The sequence below is a fragment of the Cucurbita pepo genome, chromosome LG01 (genome assembly GCF_002806865.2).
Source record: "Cucurbita pepo subsp. pepo cultivar mu-cu-16 chromosome LG01, ASM280686v2, whole genome shotgun sequence".
Lineage (NCBI taxonomy): Eukaryota > Viridiplantae > Streptophyta > Magnoliopsida > Cucurbitales > Cucurbitaceae > Cucurbita > Cucurbita pepo.
The window spans coordinates 3,742,876-3,763,882 of record NC_036638.1 but is presented as its reverse complement, the minus strand read 5'-3'; the positions used below and the strand labels follow the sequence as shown (position 1 = coordinate 3,763,882).

General features: G+C 35.8%; 4 protein-coding genes across 6 annotated transcripts in view; 3 read left to right on the top strand and 1 right to left on the bottom strand.

Moving 5' to 3' along the window:
• The first annotated feature begins 372 nt into the window (after positions 1-372).
• LOC111807342 (probable WRKY transcription factor 29) lies at positions 373-1,710 on the top strand. Its single transcript, XM_023693026.1, has 2 exons — positions 373-711; positions 943-1,710. Exons 1-2 carry the CDS (start codon positions 412-414, stop codon positions 1,405-1,407), a joined length of 765 nt encoding a protein of 254 aa, XP_023548794.1. The 5' UTR covers positions 373-411; the 3' UTR covers positions 1,408-1,710.
• A 1,370-nt stretch (positions 1,711-3,080) lies between these two features.
• LOC111803929 (probable WRKY transcription factor 24) lies at positions 3,081-4,176 on the top strand. Its single transcript, XM_023688551.1, has 2 exons — positions 3,081-3,454; positions 3,852-4,176. Exons 1-2 carry the CDS (start codon positions 3,081-3,083, stop codon positions 4,027-4,029), a joined length of 552 nt encoding a protein of 183 aa, XP_023544319.1. The 3' UTR covers positions 4,030-4,176.
• A 268-nt stretch (positions 4,177-4,444) lies between these two features.
• LOC111807326 lies at positions 4,445-17,461 on the bottom strand. 2 transcript variants are annotated; one of them, XM_023693005.1, is made up of 9 exons: positions 17,168-17,461; positions 14,147-16,840; positions 13,962-14,065; positions 13,108-13,177; positions 9,574-10,380; positions 8,878-9,080; positions 8,524-8,647; positions 6,271-6,480; positions 4,445-5,165 (listed from the first exon to the last, which is right to left on the bottom strand). In XM_023693005.1, the coding sequence occupies exons 1-9, from the start codon at positions 17,321-17,323 to the stop codon at positions 5,022-5,024; spliced, it is 4,512 nt and encodes a 1,503-aa protein (XP_023548773.1). In that variant the 5' UTR covers positions 17,324-17,461; the 3' UTR covers positions 4,445-5,021. The 2 variants fall into 2 exon arrangements, with proteins under 2 accessions (XP_023548773.1, XP_023548781.1); XM_023693013.1 differs by lacking the exon at positions 17,168-17,461 and having other exon boundaries at positions 14,147-16,652; positions 16,727-16,840.
• A 1,068-nt stretch (positions 17,462-18,529) lies between these two features.
• The window catches only part of LOC111796709, a 6,938-nt gene continuing 4,460 nt past the window's right edge, over positions 18,530-21,007 (top strand). For both annotated transcript variants that reach the window (XM_023679454.1, XM_023679461.1), the window contains exons 1-2: positions 18,530-18,973; positions 20,005-20,313. In XM_023679454.1, the coding sequence (XP_023535222.1) occupies positions 18,796-18,973; positions 20,005-20,313 (487 nt within the window). In that variant the 5' untranslated portion in view covers positions 18,530-18,795. The remainder of the gene's footprint in view (positions 18,974-20,004; positions 20,314-21,007) is intronic.

The window sequence follows — 21,007 nt, the reverse complement described above, 5'->3', positions numbered from 1 at the left end:
TCGATAATAGACGAGACGTTCAAAGCATCAAAACTAATTGATTATACTCTCAAATGGAAAAAGGACACAATTTGAAAGCCATTATTGATATATTTAAGAGGAAAGCTTGCTAACATGGACAACTATAATCATCAACAACACTGTCCAATTAAAAGAGAGGAAAGAAAAGGGTCTGAAAATAACATAAGATTATATTNAAAAAAAAAAAAAAAAAAAAAAAAAAAAAAAAAAAACCATTTTTTTAAACGCTTTGACATTTAATAAAGTCAATGGAAATACAGATTAAAGCGGCGGCAGCAGTTTCAGAAGATCCCATATCTTCAATTATTTAAACAAGTTTTGGGGGAATTGAATTGGCTCAAAGCTGTAAACTTTATTTTATATTCAAAGTGATCTTTGAATTTGATATCCATGGAGGATTGGGATTTGCAGGCAATAGTGAAAGGGTGCAGTGGTAGGCCAACCTCTATGCTTCAAGATCCTTTCTTTTCTTTTTTGAGCGAAGAAGACGACTTTTCTTGTGATTTTTCTTCTTCTTCTTCTTGTTCTTCGCATGAATTTGAAGGATTTGGGAGCTCCATTTTTCCAGTTTTTCATCCCTTGATTCCTTATCCAAACAATTCCGCCGCCATTTCTGATCTTCTCGGAGAGTTTAAGGAGCCACAAAAGCTTCTTCAGAAGAAGCAAATTTCAGCTACCAAGCAAAAACAAANCTTTTTTTTTTTTTTTTTGTCCAGAATCACGGATCTCCAAAATTGTATGATATTGTCCACTAAAATTATATGATATTGTCCACCGACTTTGTTTTGAGTTTCTTTAAAAATGTCTCATATCAACGTAGATATATTACTTAATTATAAATTCATGATCATTCTCTAAATTAGTCAACGTGAGATTTCCTCCCAACAATCCTGAATAATTTTGTGTTTTTTTGGTACGATCAGCAAGAAAAGTCGACAAAATAGGGTGGTGAAAGAGGTGAAAGCAGACAGCGTATGCTCAGATTCATGGGGATGGAGAAAATATGGACAGAAACCAATAAAAGGGTCGCCATATCCAAGAAGCTATTACAGATGCAGCTCCTCAAAAGGATGCTCAGCCAGAAAGCAAGTCGAACGGAGCTTCTCCGATCCCGACGTCTTCATTGTTACCTACACTGCCGAGCACAACCATGCCGAGCCAACTCGTCGCAATGCCCTCGCCGGGACTACTCGAAAGAAATTCCCGGCACAGGAGAATCCGAGCTTCGACGTGGTTCTCTCTCCTAATAATTCTACTTGTGTGGCATCCATTGAAGAAGAACAGCCAATGGAGGGTGTGGGTGAGGGGGGAGTTTTGATGCATATACCGTTTGAATTCTCTAGCGAAGATTTGTTTACTGGCTTGGAGGATTTGCTTTTTGGATGACAAGTTTTGTGTTTTTGGGAAGAGATTGTTGTGGATTGAGAATGTGAAACTTATGATTCTCCTATTATTTGGGAAGAACACATGATGGTGATGAGGGTTGAGTAGCAAATTCAAAGAAATTGATATTAGTGGTAGATGCTTTGGGATGGTTGATCAAGAGAGCTTCAAGTATGTGATATCTATTAACAATTTGATATCATGTAAATTATGTGTAATTGATATTGAGGAAAGAACTCTTGTAATTGTTAAATGTTGGGATTAAAGTCAAGAAAATGAGTAGTAAAGGCAATATCTTTATGCTAATTGAATAGCTAAATGAGCTTCCCTTCATTTCACCATTTTAACTGATTGTTATGACTATGAACTAAAATTACTCTGGGAAATCCCCAAATCCAAATGTTTGTTTTAGACGCGAGTAAGTATTGTCTGCTTTAGCTTGTTATGTGTCGCCTCCAACCTCACGTTTTAAAAACATGTCTACTAGGGAGATGTTTCCACACCATAAAAAATATTTTGTTCTTCTTTCTCCAACTGATATGGGATCCGGCTAGCATCTCGCTGGCACACAACGTGTTGTTTGGCTTTGATACCATTTATACCAGCTCATGTCCATCCCTAGACAGATATTGTCTACTTTGGCCTGTTATGTATAGCCGTCAACCTCACGATCTTAAAATGCATATGCTAGGGAGAGATTTTTCCACTCTTACGAAAGATGTTTCGTTCCTTTCTTCTATCAATGTGGGATCTCTATTATTATTATTATTTTTTTATATTTCATGACAATGTTTGAACTTCTAAATCTTTTGGTGGATAAAATATAAATGTTTTAACGCGTTAAGATAAAATGAATTATAATTAAATTGGTAATTCAAATCAAATATATTAACACATCTCTCAAATACTTGAACAAAATAATTTAAATATCATATTTAATAACAATTTTGAAAGGATTATATTGAAAGAATTGGTATTTACCTACCCATTACTTACCCTAACTAAAACGTTTATTAGTTAAAAGAAAAATTACCGTAAGGACCAAAATGTAATTTTTTTAAAAATTTAAAGATTAAAGTAAAATATCCTCTAAATTTGAATTTGAAAGTGTGTTTGAAAAAAATGGGAAAATTAAAAATAAAAAAAATAAAAAAAAAATTGAAAACCTTAAAAGTTAAGGAAAGTGAAGAAGAAATTAAGAAAATAGAGTAATGTTTGGATAAGATGTTAAAAAACATGGAGTTTGACTGCAACCATAAAATGAAGAACATACCAGAAAGCTGTTGCAATTACTTGTAATACTTGAAACCCAATTTCAAAAAAAGGTTTAATTTTGAAACCCAATTTGAAAAAAAGGTGTCATTTTTCCAAACTACCACAACCCATTTCCCCCTCAGGCAGTTTAACAACATCATCAACATCCACAAGCCATCCATCCATCCATCCTTTAATATATATATTATATATATATATATATAGAGAGAGAGAGAGAGAGAGAGAGAGACAGAGAAGGAGACATAGCTTGAAAGTTGAAACTAAGTTAAACCCAACAAACACACACCAACTAGTTCAGAAATTCTGTTCAACTGCCCCACCCCAAAACATGAGCTTCTATTTCTCTCTCTCTTCTCTCTCAAAATATATAAGTTTTGACTTTGAGGGTTTTTTTTGGAAAAATGGTAATGGATGGTGACATTCATAATTCACATGATATGGCAAGTTCTAGTACTGTCAATTACCAAAGCTCTGATGCTGCTGCTGAAATTGATTGGGTTGGGATTTTTGGTGGTTCCTCTGATGTGAGTTTGGAAATGGAGAAGGGCAGTGGGGTTAGTGAGGGTGCAATAATGGCCATGGGGGACTGTAACTACCAGAATGAGAGTCATGTTCATGTTCATGGAGGGAAGAACAAAGGGAAAATGGCGATGGGAAAAAGAGGTGCAATTCCTAGGGTTGCTTTTCAGACAAGGAGCGCTGAGGATGTTCTTGACGATGGGTATCGATGGAGGAAATATGGTCAGAAGGCTGTCAAACATAGCACTCATCCTAGGTACCTTCTTTTAACTTTTAACGACGGTCAAAAGAGTGTTTTGTTTTCTTTCTCAACGATTGTAAGATCTCAGAACTGTTGTGAGATCTCACTGTTATCATTTTTATTAAAATGGGATAGTTTGAATAGTGATGATATGTGTTCATGAAAGGTTCAAAGATGATGACTTGTTATTGAGTATCTATTATGTCCTTGACGAGTATAAGAAAACCTTCGACTTTCACAAATAATACTTTTACTTTAGCCATTAAGTTAATATCAGTTAATAAGAGGAGGAGGTGAGGGATAACGATGGTGTTCATTCGCTTGAGATTATAATCTTTTTTTTTTTCTTTCGTTATAAATGGAATGAATTTATTGGATTGAAATAATTTAATTGATTTTTTTTTTTTTTCAGGAGCTATTACCGATGTACGCATCATACATGCAACGTTAAGAAACAAATTCAACGGCATTCCAAGGATCCAACCATAGTGGTGACAACATATGAAGGGATTCATAACCATCCATCTGAAAAATTAATGGAGACTCTAACCCCTCTTCTCAAGCAATTGCAGTTCCTTTCTGGCATTTAGAATCTCATTTTTCTTTTTTCCTTTTGCAAAGTGTAAGGTTGGGATAGAAATCACATTATTTTTTTTTACATTACTTTACTCAACGTCGTCGTCGATTTCTTCGACGATGGCTTGCAATGGTTCCTGTACAAATGAAAATTACTATTCGTGAGTTTAAGATATTGAGAACACCTTGAACAGAAAATGAATATTTTTTAGAAGATTTACAATCATCTTGAAATTGTTTCCATTCATAATTATATGATAAGATAGGTAAATGAGATATACAATTACCTTAATTGCAGTTTTTCATTTTCCAATAAATTGACTCAGATATCTACATGAATATTCAACATATTCGTTGATAATACAAATCCAAAAGTAAGCCAATGGAGAAAAAGTAGAAAGGAAAAATAAAGCAGCGGCATCAGTTCCATATTGAATGGATTACCCAACACAACTCTATAGTAAATTCCTCTCTAAAATAATCAGGTTTGGGTTTCACAAACAAAAACAAGACGGCATTACATGCAACTTTTATAAACAAACTGCTGAAACATATAAATTAAATACAATGTTGTAACCAAAGCTATGCAAAAAATAGCACTTACTACTCGTGGAGACTTGAAGAAAGTCGATCTTGAGACTGGGAATACGTGAGGAGAAAAGATTGAAAATCTTTAAGAGTGATGAATTGATAACATGATCATACCAGAAAAATGCATATCAGATTCTTTTCTTTCATTTCTCCCTCAAAGAAACAACAATTGAAGATATATCCTGGGAAGGCCACAAGAAGACAGACGCCTTTTAAATTCTTCATGTTGCGCGTGGGCCGACTTAATCAGGAAATACAGAACCACAGCCCGAAAGCCTTGAACTAGTGGTAAGAAAGCAAGAAGATGGAAACTAGGAAATTCATGATGGTTTTTAACTTTTAAGAGACTTCCTAGTTTGAATGTTCAAGGATGTTTCCTTGAGGGCCTGGACAACTGGTTTGCACAAAAGTACGCTTATATTTGAAAAGATCCCAACTCATTTCCATGCCGTGTGAGTTGAAGTTTCCGTTCGCCAGTCCATTCTAGCCGATAAGAAAGATCGAGACTATGAATCAAAATCTTCAAAATGTCTGCATGACTCAAATCCCTTACATTGTCCTGGAAAAGGAAATTCAGTCATTGTATACGGTGCTCGGTGTTTCAAATGCACAAGGCTGAAAACGGGAAAAATTAAAAGGCCGAATAGACCTATTACTTATATTAGAGGGATTAACCAAAACCATCCTACTAAGTTTTGGCAAAGAAAATGCGATTGAACAGGACAGCAGCCAACAAAAAGAGATGTAACTACACCAACGTTAAAAACCAAATTCCACATTCTCTAAGAATTTGCATGAAGAATTAGTGCATTTATCAATGGATCATTGACCAAATTTCTCTATAAAAAAACGTAATAATTAAGCATCATACCAAACTCAATCACTATAAATTCCATTAATCCTGAGGTAAATAGAAATTGAATTTAGGAATTCAGATTTTATCTGCGAGGCTAAATTAATAAAAATACTCTTAAAATTTGTACTTTGTTTAAAACATACCCCTAAACTTTCAAAAGTTTCAATAAAAACCTAAAACTTTAAAAAAAAAATCTAAAAATATTCTTACCATTAGTTTTGAAGGGAAACCTTAGTATTTTGTTTCAAAAATAGCCTTGAACTTTCAAGAATGGTTCAAAAATATCCTTACACTTTAAAAAGCTTCGCTAATACTTTTAACCTAAAAGTTAAAAAATACCTAGTACAAAAAATTTCTTACCGTCAATATATGAACGAAACCATCTATAGATACCTCATAAATTATATTCAAACTTTTTAATATTACTATTGAAAGTTCATGAGTATTTTTAAAACGTGGTACTAACGGTAAGGACATTTTTTAATTAAAGGTGCTTTTGAAGTTTTTAAAAAAGTTTTAAAGATGTTTTTGAAGGTTTTAAAAAAGTTCAAAGGTAATTTGGAGTTATTAAAAAAAAAAATTAAGGGTATTAATAAAAATTTATATTTTTTAAACAATTTTCAAAGTTAAAAAGGTATTTTTGAAACCCATTTAGGAGTCTTTTTTTAAACAAAGTATTAACAACTTTCATACCAACCTAACCATAAAGGATAGTAAGGGTATTTCTGAATTTTTATTAAAATTTAGGTGTATTTTTTAGACTATAAAGTGCAAAGTTGAGGGATATTTTTATTAATTTAGAAATTACCTGCACATCTGCTTGCCTATCAGATGAGTCTGTTGCACTTGCCATTATACTTAATCTCGAAGAATTGGGCGAGAATCCCTCCCATGGAGAAACAAATATCACTTTGGTGCATTGAACAGGAACAAAGTTGCGGCTTAGTTTCTCCCACCATACAGATCCCAATGACCACCATCGGATCATTAAGCCATGCTCAGAAAAGGCAACCACACCCTGTAATTTATACAGTCATACAACTTTAAGCACAGTCCAACAATGCACCAAAAATATCAAGCGTAAAAAAAAAAACCGAATATGTCTTTTCGTTGGACTAAAAAGTTCTATGGTTTCTTTCAATCCAAACCGACCACAAAAAAGGCCAAACAAGATTCAACCAAAGAATTTCCTTCCTATGCTCAATATGATGGCCCGAGAGGAGGAAATTTAAGTGTGGGGGTCCTTTGGTAAGGTCAACCTCCAGTTGAAAGCAACCCTCAAAGCATTCCAAAAGAGCCGTGCAAAGTGACGACAGATAAAAATGTGGCATTGTCTCTCCAAATCAGCTTTGCTAAGGATACACCTATTAGAAGAAAGAGGCATGTGTGCAAGTTCCCAAATGAAGAACTTTATCTTCTTTGAATAATTTCTGAATCAAATGGCCTTCGTAAAAAGGCACGGATTTTCCACGGACAAGGAGACAAGGCTGCTGAGCAGAAATTTTGTTGAGAAACTCCCATTCTTCTCAAAAGGACACATCCAAATATCTTCCTCATTGGTCAAATGGGTGCTCTATAATATGAAGCTCAAAAATCAACCCTGTCAGCAACCTCTTCTTTAAAAGAACCTTACATCGATTAAATGCACTCTTAGGGATATTTAATTGCAGAGAAACAGGAGTTCTTCCCAGGATGCAGGTATGGATGGCAATAGACATTTTCGTAACTTTTACCTTTTTATGATTTCTACCAATCATAGGAAATTTTTGTGACTTGTTTGATTTTGGCAGCATTGTGCCTAGTAAATTACATTTATCAATAACATAGTTTATTATCTTAATGTCACATCTCATATAGCTCCTTTAAGAGATACCTTTGCTCTGAATCCTTTTGAAACACAAAAACTGTTATCTAAAGTCTGTTATGTTTCTGACAAAAAATCAAACCATCTTGACAGCCTCTAAGACACTTCAAGTTGGAATTATGAAGTACTCTGTTTTACAATTATCGCTCAGTCTAATAAATTTATGGAAAGGGCATGTAAATAATAAGCAGCCCTAAATTATTAACCTTGAGGGGAGGTTTTGTCCCTCGTTTGGTTTCATGCCTCTCTTTGGGCTTCAGCATGTAAGATTTTTTGTAATTATCCATTAGGTCTTATTTTGCCTGGCAGGAGCCTTTTTTTTCTTTTTTTTTTTTTTTTTTTTTTTTTTTTTTTTTTTTTTTTTTTTTTTGCGCAAAAGTCCGAGTTTTCATTGATAAAGCTCAAACAAAAGGGGAGTCCAAGAACTAACTATAGAAACCAAGAACTTCGCCTATGTCAAACTTAATCCAGAACCTCTAGGATGTGCTTTGTTACTGTGGGTCGCCAATGATTTCAAATAAAAATTGAATCCTTTTGGGAGTTACTTTTTCTTATGCTCTTTGTATTCAGTCATTTTTTAAGGCTAATAACAAGTAAATTCAGCTCAAGCTTCAATGTGTTCCTAGCTCAACTTTAGTAGTGAAGAAAAATCTATCATTCAAAACTAAACAGGAACTTCGTCTATGTCGAACTTAATCCAGAATCTCTAGGAGGTCCTCATTTACCAAGGATTACCTTTGACTCCAAATAAAAATCGACACTAAAGAATTACAATTAAAATTTTAGGGGAATTACTCACCGTAAGTTACCTTCTGAGAAAAAATAGAAGAGAAATTAGTCCCAATCCTTATTTTCAGTAGACTTAAACAAGGATAGGATTTTTTGATTCAGAGGACCACCATCTTACTCAGATTCTATATATGATCAGGAAAGGGTTTTTCTTTAACCTGGTGAACTGGTATTAAACCCTTCAATTAAAATGAATCAGTTAAAATCATTATAGTTCAGAATTTAGATTCTAAAGTGCAAACACTTGATGAGTGTATCTATCAGTATAAAATATTCCCTTTTCCAAATGATATTAAGTATCAATGTCAAATGAAAATACGGTTAGCCAACAGGCATAAACTTTATTGTCCACAATGATATCGGGACTCAATAGGATAATGAATTTTACAATGGAACAGTAACACATACCTCTCCATCAGGGGAAAAGCTCAAAGCTGATATTGAGGTCCTTACTGCCTTTTCTGAACCTGCAGCAAGCAAACTTGGAAGTCCAGGAGGTCCACTCGCATCCAAAACCTTAATCTTTGTCACACTGTTTCCAAAAAAGGAAGAAAAGTTACCTGTTTGGTACACGATTTGAATTCTGCTTCTCGATTTCAGATTCACTGAATCTAATATTTGTTTGGTGAATTTTTTTTTTTTTCAGATTTTAGATTTGAATTTTGAACATGAAGAATTACACCAAAATAGAAATATACATACATATATATATATATATATATATATATATATATGATAGAGAATATGCATGTGAGCTCTGACCTTTGTAGATCATACACACGAATGCTAGCACTGTTGATCTCTCCAATAACATCACCAACTGCCAATCTGGTCCATGAATCATTTAATGATACCATAGGAAAGACATGCACCACTTCCTTTAGAGCAGCCATTGAGCTCTGATAATAAATTTTACGCAAGACTGAGTTGCTGGGATCCATGATTTGCAAAATGAAGTTAACAGCCTGCAGTACTAAATGAGATGAGATTTCAATGGCAAGAATTATGGAACCAAAAGTAGTTAGGTAGTAAAAGGTCAAACAAAGTACATCGTCTTTAACTTACAACCCATGATAACAAATTCTTATAATCTGAGCGAATGATTATTGAACTACACATTGAAATTTGGAAGGCCATCTTATCCCACTCCAAAAAGAATGCACGTGCTCCCCCGAATTAGTCAAGTTTTTTATCAATTGAAAAGTTCGATTTTTTCATTCACAGTTTTCTTCAACCGCTAATCCCAGGAGAGAATCATCTATTTCTTGATGGGGAACATGGATTATATTGGCTATAGAGGGTACGAAGATTAATTCAGGTCATCTTAAGATGCCGAAACAATAACTCAGAGCAGAGAGTGTCCTTCATACTAATTCAGTATGAACAAATCTCCATGAAAATGCATAGAAAGTCATGGTTTCAATTTAATTAATATTTTATATAGAACTTGGAACAAACCTTGTCAAGATATGGTGCCAGGTTTCTAGGACAACCACGCACAACCCTGATCAGTGTCTTAAGTGACACCAGATGAACAGGTGAATCAGATGCAGTAGACCAAATCTGGCTTTCTATTATTGTCAAGAATCCAGGTATATCAGCCATTGCTAGATTTGGGAGAAGAACTTCAACCAAAGTCTCCCGTATGCCCACAGGAAGAGCTGAATTTTGAACTAACTGATTTGCAGATGAACCACTTACATATTCCAGCTGGAGTAATACATCTTCGATGAGATGAGGAATTTCATTACCCAGACAAGCTTTCCATGTGTTATCCATACCTTCAGCAAGGAGCTCTGCAGCAGTGGAACTGTATTTATCATTCATGGACTTTACCAACTTTACTAAGGAATGAACAACCAGCATTGGTAGGATTTTCTTCACAAGGCTGCGGTACCAAATGGATAGTGCTGCTGCAACTATTAGATGAGAAGTCATTGCATCTTGGCTCTTTCCCCCAACGCAAGAAATCCAATCTTGTATTTCATAAGTTTCTAACCAGTTGCGTACACTGAATTCCTCAACCTGAAAGACCTCTTCACTTTTAGGAATGCAGGCAGAAGATATTACATTATCAGACTTCTCATTCACGTTCAAACAATCGAGTTCATTGTCACTATCTCCAATTTCACTCAAACCTCCATGTTCGGTTGACCTTCTACCTCTTAGTGGTAGTGGAATTGCACGTGAAGCTGCACAATGGAACAAAGAGCGAGCAGCCATACGGACATGTTCACTTTCATCTTGCCAGAAGCTCACTAAAAGCTGAAAAATACATAAGCAATCATGACAGATGTTTAAATTAACAACATAAATCTTACAGTTCAACAAATTTCATTATTTCTAGTTTGGTTGTCTTGCGACTTGATATTTTCATTTTGCCTCCGTTGGTCCTTGCTAAAAAGAGGGATCAGAATCAAGTAAAACAAGGACATTACTAATAATCAGGTCAGAATGCCAGAACGATGTTCCAATTTTGTTGTCTCCACCTTATCTCATGATCAGGCCAACTAGAAATGTTACATTAATAGCATTTAACCCAATAAGAAAGTAACCCTCATTTATTATCATCAAGCCAGCAGGCATAATATATTAAGTGTCACTGGTACTACAGCCAGTGCAACATTTCGAATTTTTAATTTATTGTGTAAGCCATATCCCATTCCCATCATCGAGGAAATCAAATGCATCATAATCTGAATTTTAAGCCAGAACATATTTATCTCTATCTGCTTCCACACTAAAAATTCTATAGAAACTTGATTATGAAATTGCTTCACCTACTTTAGCACTTGAAATTCTTATCAGTAGATATATAAACAAAATATTAGTTTTCTAGTCAAACGATAATTATAATGTTTTGGTACAATAGTCATAAACCATTAGGCAGAGAGACTTCAATAACGTATAAAAGCCAGCTATCTCATTAAAATGAAAAAGAAAACAAGTCAATTTCTTCTTGATCCTTCAAAAAAGGTTGAAACATCATGAAGGTCATAATAAAAAAGATGGTTTTGCTATTCATCAACACTTCTACACAATAAACACCAACCAGGAGAGATGGCCACGTATGGCATGTGCCTCTGAAGAAGAAAATGGAGAAAACTTTGGCTGAATGGAAGATTTATTGTATTGCCAAAGGTGGATATTGGATAGCTGAAGCCTATACAAGCAGTACTATCAAGAATTGTAAACTATTTCTCCGCCTCTGAAAAATGGGGGTTTGCGAAGCTTAAAGAAAATGAATGACGTTTTATTATGGAGGGATATGAAGAAAGGGAGAATTTTAAAACAAAATTAAAAGAGAAAATACAAATTGATAGTAATGGGATATATGACTAATATATGAAAGAGAGGAAGTATAAGATCTCCTTGGTTTTCTAGAACAAAACGATCAGATTTAATTGAAAATAATTATTCCCTGAACTTGGCTATGGAAGAAGAATCAGATTTTGGCTTGATAAATGGGTAGAAGACCAGACCTTGAAGAATGTAATTTCTAAGGAGAGTGTGGCTCTCGAGGATCTCACCTTTTCCCTAGTTTGTACTCTCTGACCTCTTCAAGCCAGCAAATTGGCCGATGGAATGAATCGGTTGTCCTCTCCCTAAGCTCTCATTGATCTCCCCAAGCCTTCCAGATGACATATGGATATGGCTGTATGATCCCTCAAAAAACTTTTCGGTGAGATCTATTTTGAAGGATCTCATCTACAATCTACTCAGGAATACTTACTTAAGAACAAGATTTGGATGGATGAATATCCTACTAACATGCACACGTGAATAATTCAAAGAAGATGGCTCACCATAACCATTTCACCAATCTTGCCTAATTGGGGAATCACGTGTGAGAAAGAATGAAACGTAGGGGAATTTATCAATAACATGTGAGTTTACAAGCAAATTTTGGAGCCTGCTCTTAGCTTCTTTTCAATGGCAGACTCCAATGACAGCCAATATAAACTTTTTTCTATCTGCTTTTTTGGTAGGCCATCTGTTCAGAAAAGAGAAGTCAATCATCTGGGTTCAACTCTTGAGAGGGTTCTTATGGTAGCCCATGGTCGGAAAGGAATAGCCAGATTTTCAGCAACAAAATCCTCTCTTTTGATAGGTTTCTAGTAACTTTGTTGCACATATGTGTTTGGTTTATCCATCATTCTCACAACAGCTGTGTTATGGAAAGTTTCGCATCCAATTTTAGAGAAAGGGATCTAAAAGGCTACTCAGAAGGAAAAAGTTCAAAGAAGATTTGAAGTTTTTTCTTTTCTTTTCTTTTCTTTTTTTTTTTNTATACCGGGGGGGGGTTAAACAATCTTTCTGAGAAGTGTGAATACATGAGAAAAAAAAATCAGAAAACATAAATGAGAATTTTAGAGCTGTCCCTAGTCTACGATGTGACGGAGTCTACTTAAATTAGTCGATATGTGTTGGATCGTTGATCCAAATGTTCCAGGAAACTTGGACCAGGTGCTCACTGGAAAAATACACACAAAACGTAAAGGTGATCCACACGAAATTTGGTTAGAAAGGACTATATGAATAGGAGAATATTGAGGGAGGTAAGGGGTTTCGTGTTAGAAAAACAAAGTGCTCCCAATTGGTCTAGTCTAGATATTTACTTTGTGAGCAACACATATTGGGGCCATTGTATGTTGCGGGCAGGAGTATGCTGGTAAATAACTTTTTACTGTTTCATTGAAAGTGCCTATTTCAGGAAAAAGGAATGCACCAGTCGCCTCAATAATATAATCTTTTCGTTTCATCAATACTCTATGCATATAAAATTGGTCTGCAAACATATTAACTCAGAAAAGAAGCAACTAACCACAGCAACAAGTACACCAATCCAATCACACAATGGTACAGATCCTCCAGCAATGTCACGCAAAAGAAACTGAATACCTTATTCTAATTATAAGAATGAATTACATAGGTAACTACATGTAGTTTATTGGTAAACATACAAATTGAGAAAAATTAGCAAAGATGTACCTGAAGTAAAGGTGGCTTTATATCTGGAACCTTGTCCACAAAATTCCTCATATAGAAAGCTGCCAGCGCACTGCAAAGAAAGAGAAACAGGGTGAAAAATGAACAAATCTAGATAACTGTGTATGTATATGTACATATTATCGGTATCTATATCTATGAGTGTGTATGCGTGTAATTGAAAATGGGTCCACTGGCCTTTCTACTTTTCTTAATATTTGGAATAGTTTAAGCCTTTTTTCCAATATCTTCTATGTGCCACCAATCCATGTCACATGTGCAAGGAGAAAAGTAGCTAAGCCGACTAAGTAGAACTGGCTATGTTATGAAGAGGGACGTGTTTTCTGCTTGTTCATATGGAGTCCATTCTTTAATAGCAAACAAGTATTAGTATGGGGAAAGAGAATACTTATGCAACCATGTGAATAGAGGGCGTTCAGTTTGTTAGTATTTCATCCTAATGTCAGCTCTAGGAAAGGAGAGTTGACCTCTCAGAGAGTCGCTCCAGTTGCTAGTATATTGCAAAGTAAATAAAAATCTGTCCACACTAATGCAAAGTGTTTGGTGGGGTCTAGCACTCCCCAACAGTTTGGAATCAAGATAAAGGCCTTACACCACCTAGTGATCCTGTGTTCAAAATCCCTATTTAAAGATTTCACGTGCTTTCTTGGTAAAGTGGTAGTTAAGCCAACTGAAAATGATGGGCCGGTAACTTTTACAATTAAAAATAACTTCCGAGTTCAGGACTGCCATTACTAAATCCTAAATTTGGGGTACATGTCTAACTCAAAAGAAGAAGAAGAAGAAGAAAAAAAAAAATCAATTGCTAGATTGCTTGTGCAGTAATTTTAATTAACCTGCTGGCAGATGAACCTGAGTGAAACAAGCTAATCATGTGTTGAGCAAGAGACAGAATCATGAGTGACCTCATGGCACAAAATTCAGCGGATGACTTCCAAAGCTGAAATTGAATTTCAAGAGTCAGAAGAAATATATGAAACGTGAAAATGCCGCATTATTCAGCACAGATTATCCAGACTACCTCAAGAACAGCTTTCAAACCACGAAATGTCACTGTTAATGAACCTTTATCCCCCTGCAAACCAGAACCTACAATAAAGCTCTCTGGTTTTTTCAACTTCATGTCAGTTACTAGTAAATTGTCAAGATCACTGTCAACACCCCATACATGCAAAAAGGACAAGCTGAACCGAATTAAACATTCTTCATATGAACTAATCCAGTTAAGCTCTTCACTATATTCAGTTGAAATTTCATGGGCCAAAGGATCATCCATTTTATTATCCTTGGCGTTGGGACTTGACATCCTAGCTTGCTGATCCTTCGGAACTGCAGTATCTTCGATATTATTTCTATTTACCATTGACATGGCCTTCTGATTGAAAGACATTAATGCTTTAAGATCAAAGTTTATTGTAGCAATCCCAGGGAATGGACATGAGCACTTAATAGGATGCTGTTCACTCTCAGAATTATAGAGAGAGTTTAGAAATGATTTAGCAGAGTTCTGTATTCTAGCATGTCCATTGGACATGCCCGACTCCACCTTGTTCGTCAGATCTGCCATTGCCTCTAATGTATCGGTGGACTGACCATAGCTTGAAACAGAATCATTAAGACTCCCATCTTCGACTATTGTATAGAATAGAGATGAAGCAGAGGTATTTCCATTCAGAACAGAGCCAGACAAACTCTTGCCAACTCCTTTACAAAAATAATCGAACACTGAGTGAGAAGCTTCCCCAGGAATAATCCGCTCACGAGCACCTGTCTTAATATCCCAAATATACAATATATCCACAGTATCAGATGTACTGGAATGGTTACTGCACATGCATGCAATATACCCTCTTACACCATCCCACACAACTTTTTCAGGATAGTTGCGATGTCCAGGAAACATTCTCTCCACCTTTAAAGTCTCTAAGGAAGCAAGTGCAACACAAGAATCCTCCCCAACTGAAAGAAAACAATTACTCCAAGGATGATCAGTATGAGCAGGAGGAAGAATTATCTGCCTCACAGGAGCCACATGGTGGTGCATTACCATGATAAGATTCCCAGATTCAAGATCCCATATCCGAATGGTGCAATCCATACTTCCAGATAAAAGAACTTGTTCGTTACCTTTGCCCATTATTCGATGAACTGCCAAACAAAGTACAGGTCCCATGTGTCCGGAAAGATATAGTTGTGGTACATGATGATTCACTTCACAGTGTGGACTTCCACTATGAGAAGGGAGATCTTGGAACAAATCAAGCTTTAAAATTTGTATATCGCCACTAAAGTAGCCATAAACAACTGCATAAGGAGTAGATAAACTGTCAGAAATAACCATAGAAGAAGATATTATTTGTCCCTTCTGCACAAAATTGTTACCACCACCTAAATATAAATCATTTACACTTCCGGAACTAGAATCAGACAAGCGCTGAGAATTCAACTCAGATCCTACACCATATTGCCCTACGAATTCACTGTAGCAAGTGAAATCTGAAATCCACTCTGCCAATGAACTAGATTCACCAACCATTTTGCATTTCAGGTACGAATTTCCATGAACATGATGTTTCTCTTGTAGTGACCAGATCGTAATACTAGAAGTCCAATGATAAGGTTCTTCAATTTGAGAGCTGAGTGACTCGATGCGGATGACATGTTTATTTAGCTGAATGAAAGATATTGATAGTCTCACATCTGAGGAATTAAAAGATGCAGGAATTTCATAAAGAAGTTTGTATTCAAATATGTTATTTGCAAATGATATCATATATACGATTGCATGACCTCCAGAATTCCACACAGCAAATTTCTCGACAAATGTTTCAGGGCATGTCTGGCTATCCATGTTCTTCAATTCATCACCACCCTCAAGAAACATTGCTCCAGCAGCATGAGTTTGCGAGGTGACCTCATTAACACCAAAAAGAATGTCCTTAAAAAAAAGCTCTCCAACCATGAGACCGTTGATTAAAAGCTTAAACACACAACGATCAGGCAACAAAAAGGCAATAATATTGCGTTTGGTTGCAACTGACAAAACCAGACCTCTCTCACTTAATACCTCATCCCAAATAGAAATATCCACTTGCGAACTATTGTGCAAGCTAGCCTCATCCACTTTATCTTGGTAGTTAGATGTTGAAACCATCTGCAGCCGACCAAATGAATCAACTAAAACTGCTGAATGATTCCCCTCACCTGTTAATGGTGAGACTATGGCCATATACCTCAATGAGCCAATAGACAAATTTCCATGCACAACAGTTTGAACAATGGAAAGCGTATACGTATCAAAGATAACGAAAGAGCATTTGGAATGGTTTCTATGGCGATACTCTTTATTGGCTGAAGCCTCACTCCTTTCAGTGTGATCAACCGAGTGGTGATCAGACGAATGAGCATTATCAATAAAATAGCATCCAATGCATACATATCTTGGTTTTGACGGAATCGTACGCACCATGGATGGACTCCCAACCCAAGCAGGTAGTTTTCTTCTGTGCCTGCAATGTCCACTTCTCCTGCTCCAAATGCACAGCACACCATCAGAACACGCACTTACTAATGCACCACAAGTTTCTGAAGTTGAGTTCACCTCGGCATTACTTGAAATTTCTGTCTCACTCGTCCCCGAGATAAGAGGATAACAAATGCCAAGATCGACTATTGTCGCAGCATGGCCACACAATACAGCAACCGGTTCAATTTCCTAACAAGAGGAGAAGTAATTATCGAGCTACATGATTTACTATCAATCCACGGAGCAAATATATCAATATGAAAGTCAATTAGAAAACAGACATAGATTAGTTGGCGAAGGAATTACACCAAATGAATTGGTACCTCAAGCTCACCAATCTAAGTTGAATTATAATGTCGGAGCAGAGAAATTAAATTAAATGCAATGAACAGTGAGAACGGCAAAACTGTTAACTGATCTATCTTAACTAGCTAACGAGTCTCCATTGTCATTATATAGATGATCGGCTAAACATTATAATCAATCGCGGAGTTTAGCTATAGCTACTCGAATTACCGAGCTGGAATCGCTGAAGGATAAGTTCCACCAGATAATTGAGCCATCAGATCCGCCGGTGTAGAGAGTCGGAGGGTGGCTCAACACGGCAGTGGCGGTAACTCTGTGCGACAGAGGCGTTCCGGTCCATATGCACGCTACGCTCCGGCACTTCATGACTCAGTGAGACGAAGAAAATCACCTTGTAATTGCGCCCGCAAGAGAACACAGAGCGAGTGAGCCACAGAACAAGCTCATCATGTGGAACGACACAACGGCAGAGCTGGGTGGCCGGTTGAAGACGACTGAACCGGAGATACGTATTTGCCGTAGTAGTTGACATGGGGCGACAGTAATCTGGATACTAAAGAAACGGCCCATCCACTCAAATCGAGTGTCTCGGGTCACATTGGATTGGATCTAGTGGGCCGACCCAATGAGGCCCAATATAATAGGCTGTGTCCGTGTTAGACCTAAAATAAATCTGAGCTTATTTTTTATATTTCAAAACCTTAACATTTTCTATGTGACATTCAAGCTTACTTTCAATTTGTTCTAATTTCAAAATATTATATTCTTATATTTTTTTTAATACTTTATATTAATTTAATTTTCATTTAGTAAAGATAATATTTTAAAACGTATAAACCAAATAGAAATTAAATCCAAAATTTTAGATGTCAAAGTATAATATTGGAAACTTAGGGAACTAATAAAAACTACACTCCGACCAAAATAAAACTACTCAAATAAATTTACAGTTGTTGTCACACGAATACCACGCGCGTTACCTTGCCCAAATCTTGGTAGCATCAAGCATAATCTAAAATCTAAGGCTAAAATAATGTCAATCTAAATAATATCAAGAGACGAGACTTTGTCTTAATAAAAATCATAGTTAAATTACAAAATAAATCTTATAGATCTCTTTCAATCCTATCCTTATGTTCGCACTATTTTTCACCATTTTAAATTTAAATATTAAAAAAATATATCATTTTATTAAAAGTCTTTTAAGACAATAGACGACTAAATTTGAATTTTTTTAAACCACAATAAACTAATTTCAATATTTTTAAAATTTTTTTTATAATTTTTTTTATAATTAAAAGTACTCGACGTAGCAATACGTGATGGATGATTATTGGTTGGAGGCAAAGATTATCCGATTAATATTTTATAATGGGGATTTAATTATTTAATGGATAATGCCACGTCAAGGTCCGTAAAAGACAACAAGCCCCATCTCCACGCAAAGTGGGTATTCGCGGACGACTCTTGACGGAGAACGGAACGGAATATTCTCCCGTCGACGGTCTTTTCCAAATATGACACATATTTTCCCGAAAACTATATATACTTACCTTTGTTCCCCAATTCGTGCCCTAAAAGCTCTGATTTCTCCTACTCTTAGCCGCAACATGCTAAACACTCCCGTTTTTCTTCCTTTCTCCTTTCGTTTTCTCCCACCTAATTCACTTTTCTTGACTCACTCTCCGATCCCAGTCTTTCCGGTGCGATGTCCAAATGGTCTTCTGTAAGTTCAGATTGGTATCTGCTTTCGACGGCGTTTTAGGTTCCTTTGAGATGTTCGGCGGCTGCAGTGAATCGTCTTCTTTTTATAGTTCGCTGTTGTTAGGGCTTCGGTGATGGATGCTCTTGAGTTGAATTATCCGGTGGATGTGGCGGCGCCGAAGCTCATGGGACCTGACGGCTCTGTTAGAACCGGGATAATAATTGAGGAGGTTGAGTTGTGCGAAGCTGATCGTGGTTCTGCCCCTCCTAGCTATTCGTTTCAGCATTTTAGCTCGTACGGTAGTCAAAAAGGTGAAACAGCCTTTTTTTTGCTGTAATACTGCTGTTTAATTTTTTGATTTGTTGCTGGTTTCGTATTTTTAACTGCATCCGATGGCTTAGTAACCTCCTCGCATTCCAATTGGCCAATACTGGAGGCTATGGAGAGTGATATTTGTTTCGAAAAAGAGATGATAATGAATATAGTGCTTGGAGTTTGATGCATTGCTTGTTCATGAACTGACTCTATGTAGTAGGATGAAAGTTACAGAGCGTTTTGAGTCACTTATTGTTGAAGACCAATGCGTTTCAGTAGCCCCATGAAGACAGCCACCACTTTATAATAATATTTTTTCAATAAATGTGTTCCCGCGGATTTTGCGAATTGAAGTGTTTTATATAAACCCTAGGCGTTTGTGAGGATGTCTTATCCTTTTTTCTTTTTGTGCTTTTTCATTATTACTAAAGGACTCTTCTTATTAAATGTGTTCCAGTGGATTTTGAGTGAGGTTGACTTCGGATCCAGCATGCAGATTACTTAAATGTGGCAGTCGTTTGGTTTTGTATTTTATTATTTTGAAAGGGAAATGTGATAAAGAAAAAATTCTGCTCTTAGGATATGGTGGCGGAAACATCAAACATTTTGCATAAGAAGAAACACTGTTTTTTTTAGTATTCTTTCATAGGATGGTTTATATCATCTGTCTAGTGAAATTCTGAACATGGAATAAGGTCTATATGGTGGATTTAGACAATCTTGAAGAAAAAATTGCATCTTTTTTTTAACATACTTTCTATAGATGGATGACGATGATAGTTGGTTCTGGCTGCTGCATTTGTGAAAGGATCGTCATATATTTTGGTTTATTTGGACTTTTTTAAGTCTTCTACTTTTTTATTCTTTGCCACATATCATCTATGTATGTGATTCCACTTCGAGTTGATTTTTGTAAAATTTATATATCACAAGTCTCTAGCATATCATCTCCTTTATCTGTCATTTTTTTCTTTCTTCATTTTCTAGATTTTAATGAAATAATGGTCTATAAATGTCGGTGTGCCAGTTGGGACGAGCTCTATCAATGATTTGGGTTCTGTTTCTTTGGATGAGATCCCTGATGGGGCAGTTTCTAAGGATGGTGAAGATACACCTGAAGATTTTGAGAGTAGGAACAAAAGAAGTCATTTGTCCACTTCAAGTCCAGGAGTACAGCAACGTAAATCGTTAAAGGTCTCAAGGAGTAGTAGCAGTAGTTTATGTTCTAAGAGGCGTTTGGTTCAATTGGAAGATTCTTTATTACTAAGTGGGGCTGATGAAGTAAAAGATACGTCTGACAAGCTTGGATCATATCTTAAAAAGTGCGGCTCTCATGGTAGTGTTCAGTTCCCAATTTAATGTTATAAATGTTCATCTTTTGCTATTACTTTAGACTATTCTTATCATTCACATATAACGCCATGCAATACATCTATTTCATATTTTCAGATAGGATCATTGTGCAAGAAATCTGATTAAAAAATAATCCAAATGTTTAGCTATAACTAGAATTAATAGGAACGGATAAAGAATCTAAAAATTAAAAGTAGCCTCAGTTGTTTAAAATTATTACATGTGAATTGTTTATAAGATCCACGTGTAGAGGACCATGAAAGGAAATTCAATGAACTTTGATCCCAATTATTCAGGATGTGGTTATTTTCTTCTTTGCTATTTGAATGTTATGATTCTTTCATTTATCGTAAATTTATGCCAGAGGAGGATATTTGGGAATTTTTTTGGTTACATTGGTAATGTTATCAATTGATTGATCTTACTATGTACTTTCTATTTCTAGAGTTAAGAAATCATTGTATTCATATTTTCTTGACTTAATGTATTGAAAAACTGGTGCTACGGTGGTGATTTGACTTTTTTTAAAATATTTTAAATATGTAATATTGTGCAAGCTTAGAATGGGCAATATCTGTTGCATATATGTGATTGAGTTAGGATATCCTTTCGCATTTTCTATACTTCCTATGCTTTCCTTGTTTAAGTTGTTACTGATGTATACACCCCCCCGCCCC